Source organism: Rhea americana, unplaced genomic scaffold, assembly GCF_003343005.1.
Source record: "Rhea americana isolate MKP2758 unplaced genomic scaffold, rheAme1 scaffold_66, whole genome shotgun sequence".
Lineage (NCBI taxonomy): Eukaryota > Metazoa > Chordata > Aves > Rheiformes > Rheidae > Rhea > Rhea americana.
Window position 1 is genome coordinate 731,025 of NW_028186823.1, and position 8,078 is coordinate 739,102.

The 8,078-nt window shown below is 34.0% G+C and overlaps 1 protein-coding gene across 9 annotated transcripts in view; it reads left to right on the forward strand.

Moving 5' to 3' along the window:
* The window catches only part of SLC9D1 (solute carrier family 9 member D1), a 36,689-nt gene extending 29,320 nt beyond the window's left edge, over positions 1-7,369 (forward strand). For 7 of the 9 annotated variants that reach the window (XM_085320820.1, XM_085320827.1, XM_085320823.1 and 4 more), the window contains exons 12-14: positions 4,416-4,495; positions 4,959-5,108; positions 6,482-7,369. In XM_085320820.1, coding sequence (XP_085176946.1) covers positions 4,416-4,495; positions 4,959-5,108; positions 6,482-6,595 — 344 coding nt within the window. In that variant the 3' untranslated portion in view covers positions 6,596-7,369. Of the gene's footprint in view, positions 1-491; positions 3,681-4,415; positions 4,496-4,958; positions 5,109-6,481 lie in introns of those variants that run through there. The other 2 variants (XR_014897769.1, XM_085320828.1) reach the window with 2 other exon arrangements.
* Positions 7,370-8,078: the final 709 nt, after the last annotated feature.

An 8,078-nucleotide genomic window follows, 5' to 3' on the forward strand; every position in this document is an offset into this window, starting at 1 on the left:
ATTTTTTTCACTACAAAAATCCTTCTGGTGTCTGAAAGCTGAGCTGAAGAGTACTTGTTCATCTCATATCTTTAAAAGTGGTCCTGACCTCCTGACCTTAGCTTGATGTGTAATGCTACTGCCTTCAAATTTATGTAAGGATACATCTGTAGGAATAATACACCTTTGCAGTTAGACATTAACAGCTGTAGTTCAAGTAACTCTCCATTTGTACATTCATGTGTATTCATCATCACCACACATTCTATGTGTGTTCTTCAAGCTTCCTGGCTCTCCTGTGCTCTATGCTGAGGCTGGAAAACTCTTCTCACTGCCTGTCATCACTAATATTTTTGAGAGAGCATCTTTAAGAGCCACATTTTGAGAACATTCCTCCCCCCTTTTTTTTTGCTATCTAGTACTTAGCTCCTTTTCTTTCCCCTTCTGCCTCCTTTGATTTTGTTTTGATGCATTTTTGCATASACTGTTTTTCTCTCCTTTTTTTTATTAAGGCTTCAATATTCCATTTTTTGCCAGATTACAAGATCAATGGAGTTTGAAATCAGGCATCAGGACCCTATCTGCCACTGGTGAGCAGGCAGATTACTTTTGCTCACTGACAGAGTTGCATGTTCTCAGTGTACTGTACAGATGTCCTCACTTGCCAAACTCCATATTTCCCTTCTGGGTAAATTTTGAGGTCTGCACTGGACCCTGAATGCAAAATGCTGAAAACTCTTTAATAGCTTAGTCCCTTTCTTCAGAAGGGGGTGATACTGACGCTGTCAGCACTGTCATTCTCCAGAGCAAACACAAAACCCATCTTTCTTTGAACCTCTAATACTTCTGTTGAATTAGAACTGACWTTAGGATTGAGAAGACTTCCCTTTTGCAAAAATGGAGATGAATGTTGGTTTTCTCCTCAGCCATTGGCACTCYGGCATTATTGTCTTAATGATCTGGCCAGAGCTGTTGTGTTTATTGCATTTGCTAGCTATGATCAAATAATCATTGAAACTGCTGGTAGATACAACATCCCGGTGTAGGGCTAAAGTTATTTTTCTGAGTGGTTGTCCTGGCCTGAGGACATGTCAGGATTAGCTCTGGCTCGTCTGATCAAGAGTTCTGGCTTCAGTAATATTTTTGTTGTCAAGGATTTCTAAGAGTCTATTGATTTTCTGATGCTGAATCTTCCAGGACATGGAAATGACTGCATTTTGATCTTTACGTGCTGTTTAGTAGCCATCCAGCAGGCAGGTAGAATCTGCTAAATCTGAAAAAAGAGGTGCGTGTAAAGAAAGACTTGCTTACAGAAAGATTTTGACAAATATTGCTTTTAATTGGCTAGAGAAGATAGAACATGTACTGACTTACACAAGTGAACCGTGCTTTTGCCTTGATACTGATACAAGGTCATTTTTTCTCCAGGGCCTCTGTTCCAGCTATTCTAGATTACTATATAGAGTTGAAATTCAGTGACTTACTACTCAGCTCTATGAAAATGCATCTCATTGATATCCTAGCTATTAATGACAGGTTGATATGCCATATGCTGCCTGATGATGGTCTGGAAGTTTTTGAAGTATTTGACTGAAGTGTTTTTTCCACTTTAGAGAACAAGTCCATAGTGACTTCTGAACCTAGTCACAAAACCTGATAAATCTGTTTAAAAAAAATGCCCTTATTCATGCATCATCTGTCTACGAAGTTAATCTTTCTGGTGGCATTAGTTCTGTCAGAAAGGCTTGAAAGATTTGTGTACTTGTGTAATGGTTTGTTAGGACTTGTGTCTTTATCCCAAGTTTTAGTATAGAGCTAGGGCAAAGGTCTATAACAACCATGAAATCCATGGTAGGTCTTTTTCCCAAGTTGTGCRAGTGGGGTGTTGTTTTGTTTTCTCAGAATAATGTATACGAGAAGTTTAGGCTTGCTTCACCTTAGTGATGCTTACTTCCATAAGGTCCATAAGGTTAGTGTAGAAATTCATGATAGTTTGTGCCTCATAGAGCTTTCAAATATGGTACTAATCTGCACACTGAGAGGCATTCCAAGTTAACTTCAGACTGTCTGTCTGCACCAGAACAAAAGCAGTAGATCCACTGACAATGATGAGAGCCCTAGGCTATRTTATAGCCTCTCTTTGGAAATCTCCTATTCTAGATGTATCAGAGTTGGCCCTCTTGTCAAACCTCATGCTTCTCTAGTTGCTGTTCATGTAMATCTCTGAGACCAGCCTAAAGGTGAACTAGCAATGTGTACACGAGAAACAGTAAAAAGAGAAAAGCTATTTGTTGCGCATGTGCGCACACACATTTAATTACTTTTTTTAGATGTGATGTTTGTATCTCTTGTTTTCTGTCATCTCTCCCYTTATGGTGAGTCTTTAGCATTTGAGCTTCTGTAGGTGGAAGGAAATTAAGAAACAAAACGTGGGGTGTATGCATGGTGATTGGATACCGCTTGTATAAAAATCTGAGCTTAGAGTACTTGAAGTACATATTCATCCACCATGGAATGTGCATATGTACAAAACATCTTGAAGTAACTGCTAGCAACTTCTCTTGCAYGTTCAGAACGAGAAGGCAACTTTTAGTTATCCAGAGTTCTTTTGGTTCYGTAGTGCTATGGGGAACAGAAAATTAGTGAAAACTTGTCTTTCATTAAAATAAGTTACAGCATTGATTTACATGCCTCATATGCTTTAGGAAGCTAAATTCTAATTCTTCAACAGAAATAATTAGATTGGAGAATTGCCAACTATTATGGATTTATCAGGAACACCACAATTTTGGTTYCTCTTTTAAGAACTTTTTTGAAAAAGGAATGAACTTCCAAAGACTCACAATTATGTTTGCCTGCACAAGTTCCTCATACCCTAAGGAAAAAAAGGCACTCTGATTAATCAACTGTGAGTAAGAGTTTTCTTTAGAGAGGCCACAACTTCTCTCAAAAAATACTTTTTTTTTTTGTATATTTGTTTAATATTAGAAAGATTTAATTTCACACTGCTGTGCTCTTCCTGGTTCTTGTTATMTTACTTCATATAATTAATAAATAAAAATGACCTTTACTGATTTTTGTTTTTTTTTTCTTTTTTATGGATAAGATTACTGAAAATGTATGTGTGGTCACTGGGAATAAAAATTAGGTCTCAATATGAGACAAATTTTTGCTACTTTGCTACATTCCWTTTTCAAAAAAAGAAAACATGACATCATAGCAATGTGGCCTTGTGTAATTTTCTGGTTGTTAGATCATGTTCAGGGGGTTACAGTTTTCCCTGATTCCAGTCAATGATTTTTCTAGCTCACGTGTGAGGGTCARGGGATCAAAACAGGCAGTTTTCTGTTTTAGCTGTAGTCAGTGTAAACACAAATATGTTCTTCCCACAGTGATAGTCTGTTGCCATTTCATATGGCGAAAAGATGAACAGTTAACAAGAGTGTATGTGTATGTTACAATCTATATGCAGAGCAGTGAAATTATTTTCTTGCAATATTTTTTAGCTTTTTAAAAAGCTTTCGAAAAAGAGATATGTTTCAGTTGCATTGTTGATTGGTGTGAAAGACAGAAAAGTTTATAAATCGTGCATCAGAAAAGTGCTCATGCATCAATCATATACAACTTACATTTTTTTGGAATATTGTTTGTGATAAATCCCTCCAGTGTACAAAATAGTTAGATCTTGCAGAAAGCGCGTCATGATTAAGTAGGAATGATTTTTGTTTCTTAGTTTAGATACATTCCTGCCATTAAATCTATTACACAAAAAATTATCAGAATTAGATATCTGTCTTAAAGTTTAAAATGTTGTTTTTCAGAGGTTTCTAAAAAGACAAATTGGATATTGCTTTTAAATTGAGCTTGCAGTTGTATTCGTTAAATTAAAAATACATCAATGCAGTGGTAAGAATTTATGAAAAAAGTTAAATGTGAATGGTTGTAAATACACAAGGCACTAAAATTTTTCACAAGGCATTTCTTTTAGTCAGTGATGAACTGTGTATATTCTAAGTAAGTTAGAATTGGAACATAGCACAAGARTTCACATCTCTTAACAAAAATTCACTAAAAAAAACTTTCAGTTCATGTAAATAAAAAGGGWTGGGGATCTTTTTTATTTCTTTCTTAGTGCTGAGCTGTATATAAATACTATAATAAATACAGCAAAAACATATATATAATAAGTAATAAAATATCTCATACGTAGAAATAATAGTATAGTAATAATAAAACATAAGTTGTGTAAAATGCATTTTTTCAGTCTTTGTGAATACTGCATATTTTCATTTTGTGTCCCAATAAATACCCAATTTATTTATTTGTACTTAGATGTTTGTACGAATGCTTTGCTAAAGTTACTCTTTTTAAAAGATGTACTAATCTTTCTTTCTTTTTTTTCTTTTTTTTTTTTTTTTTTAACCTCTTTCCCCCAGGGCTTCATGTTTTCCCTACATTTGTAATATATGAACTCACAGTCTTACTCTTTCTTACACTGTCTGTGGTCATAATGAAGGTATTTTCTTTTTCTCGTCTATCTTTTAATAATCTAAATAACCTTACTTCTGCATGCCATAGTGAAAATTTTGTGCAAGAACTGAATATTTGATATAGCAGAGATAATATTACACCCTTACTGTAAATCTGTTYTATATATTGATAGAGTAGTTAAAAAAAATCCTTTAATTTATCCTAGGAATGTTTCAAATGTTRAAAGCCCATTATACATGGAGAAACATCTTTTTGTCTAGCTCTGGATTTCTGACAAAATTGTCAAGTGTTTTTATTATAGCAAGTAAGATACTACTTTTATACTATATAGTATACTTTTTGTCTCTTTTGACCTTAAAAGATGTATTTATTTATAAGACTACTACTTTATCTGATGCTATATATCTTACAATGATTGTGCTATTTTATCTATTGCACTGTTCAAAAACAATATATACACAACAACAACCCAAAAAACATTTTTAAAGTTTGTCTTGGCAGTGCTTGTCCTTTCTCTGATTCTTCCAAAGAGCAGCCAGTATATCAAATGGATAGTCTCAGCAGGACTGGCACAAGTCAGTGAATTCTCTTTTGTTCTGGGAAGTAGAGCACGCAGAGCAGGGATCATATCTCGGGAGGTAAGTTATTTTGTAGCTATTAACTTTGTTTTTAGCACCTGATTAACTTACTGGGGTTTTATATTACAGTGCATTTGAAAGATGCTCCAATATTGTGTCATCTCTCAAATATTAACAAATAGAATTAGCCCATGCAAATAGAATAATTGTATGCTTGATGCATGCATGTTCCTGATAGAGTTCTTAGTTCTGTTGATYTTACATCCTTTTGCAGAAGCAACAACTAGCTTTTTCAGCAATCATGGGGGGGAGGGGGAGGGAGAATGCTCTAGGAAAGAATCTTAAAATGCAGTTTTATTTCTGAGCTATCAGAACCCTATTTTCTCAAGATGAAGTCTCCTTTGCAAATTGAAGTAAATAAGGTCTTCAAAGGTGAAACAACCAACCTCACTTTCCAGTGCTAGCTGCTTTCTTCTCTGTACCTTTGCTCACAAAAAATAACCTTTCTATTTGCTGACTAGCTGAGATTTTCATTGTGTGAGCAGTAGGTTATATAATGCTGGAACCAATTCCAAACAAAGCAAATATGGAAAATAATTTACACAACACTATTCACTTGTATATGTTTAGGTGATAAATTTTCATGTTTACTCCTGCATGTAATTAAGCCTTAAAAATTTTGTGTGTTTGAACAGTGTTTCCAGATACCTCGCCATTTTTCATAGTCAATTTGGGGGCCACTGTGCATGAAGATGTTTAGGCTTTTATTTTTCCTGTGGCAGGTCTTCTGTCATTATTTATTATATAGTTTTAYAAAGCTCTGAAATTTCCAAATACTGCTTTTCTGTTTGAAACTTCAAAACTAATTTCATCAAACTTGCACTTTAAAGCCCTTCCGTACTGCCATTGTATAACGCTGTTTCAGAAAACATAGTTAAAATTTTATTTTGGAAAGTGTGCAGTATGACTTTGAGGTGTGCTTTTGTTGTTTGTTTTTGTTGTTTTTTTCTTTRTTTTTAAAGAGTGTAAAATGGTAGTGCATGTTTCCACCCTATTATTAAACCAGTTTGGGATTTTTTTTTCCAGATGTTTGTTTTTTACATATGTATAAAATGAAGTGGTTCTTGGCCTTTGGTCTTTTAGTGCACCTTAAGCTTTTAAAACTGATCTCTTAATTATGCATGTAAATAATTGTTTTTGTATAAGCTAATAAAGTTGTTCTTGAATTTACTTGTTCAAAAMAGGTAAACATATAATTACATGATATGTATATGCACTTGTTTGCTTTTGTAATAAAATGCATAGCTGTTCAGGAGGAAGTCTCTTGGAAATACTATCCAGAAAAGTCTGATCTCATCAACTCATAATTGTTTCCTAGCTCACTACCTAACTGRGGAGAGAAGTAATGGTTTTCTTTCATTTCCAATTTTCAGGTCTATCTCCTAATTTTGAGTGTGACTACTCTAAGCCTTTTACTTGCCCCAGCCCTGTGGAGAGCTGCAATTATGAAATGTGTTCCAAGACCTGAAAGACGCTCAAGTACTTGATAAGACTTGCACGTGTACAAGAATACATGTTTTGGCAAAAAATGTCTTCATTGGTCATTGTATTTCTATGCACTCACAAAATCAAGAGGGTCTGAGTAGTCCTCTTAACATGTACTCAGTTAAAAGCTTTATACTGATCTAAAAAAAAAAAAGAAAAAGTCTGATATTTGAATTAAACATCTCTTACAAAATTGGCTTTTTTCCTGGCAGATTCAAGTGGCCAAAATATTTGTTCCCAATCCAATCAATTATGCAAATTAGAAATTATTTTTTTAAATACAGTGTCATGCAAATTGCATTGTGTATTTTTTTGCCTGGATGTGCCTTTTMATTTTAGTCTGGTTTTGCTACTATTTGTTCATTACCAGATTTTGTTTTTTTTTAAAAAAATTATATATATACACACACACACATGCATACAGACATATATGTATTATATTATGGTGCCTATGGTATCTTCTTACACTATAAATGACTTGAGTCATTTTCACATTTAAAAGTTCAATACACTGATATAAATCTGGTCACAAAACACATTTCCAATTGTGAGTAAAAGTCTAATCCTTTACACAAAGAAAAAGTTTAACTCTGTTAGCATCAAACTATTTTAAAMCGTAAATACATACTCCAAATGGTACAGCCAGTACTATGTGATATTTTGTTCCAATTTACTACATATCATATATTTTCTTACAGTGATAACTTTCATTTGTGTAGTTCTTGTATTTATTTACATAGCTGGTGAGAAAGGGCATAAATTAAGTTATATTTGAAGACTGACAGTTGTTACCTKTTCTTGTTGCTAACTACTGTTACACTAATTGTTTACAGTTTTCTTTSGGTTTAAACTGAAAATAAAAGTCTAACTTCAAGCAGGTGTGAAAACATTTTATYGGTTCTCTGACTGAAGGTTGTATGGAATTGAAATAATTCTACATTTGAAATCATTTTAAATAAATTTGCACAAAACTGAAAAAGGCTGATTAGATGTGCATTGGGAACTCTACAACTTTCTAATATGCATTTATGTAAGCCTTGTAAAAAGCCCATTCTTTATTTGTCATAGAAAGAGCTTATTCACTGTAGCCGGGTCCAACAAACAAATAATAAAAAAAAAAGTTTCGAATTTTATGTTTACAACAATGCTATTAAAGATTTGTTAACAGCTTAGGTCAGTACTATATTGTAATACAAAATAACTTTAGTATGCACAAAATGGTTAGAAAAATGAATGCTATAAGTTTAAACTGCCAATTAAAATGAGAGAAGTTGTCCTCCAAGTAGTGGAACTAACAAAGGTTTYTTTCCTATGAATTTGAATGCTTCAAAGCTCTTTCCCCTACCAAAGTAGCCTCTGTGTTCTCCYGTTTTATCTGACATCTGCTGGGCTTGGTAAAATACAGTTTGGGCTAGTCTAGAGGTTGTACATACTGTTAGGCCAATGGCCCCTGCAAGGCAGGGTGTCTTAACTGTCTTACTGAGT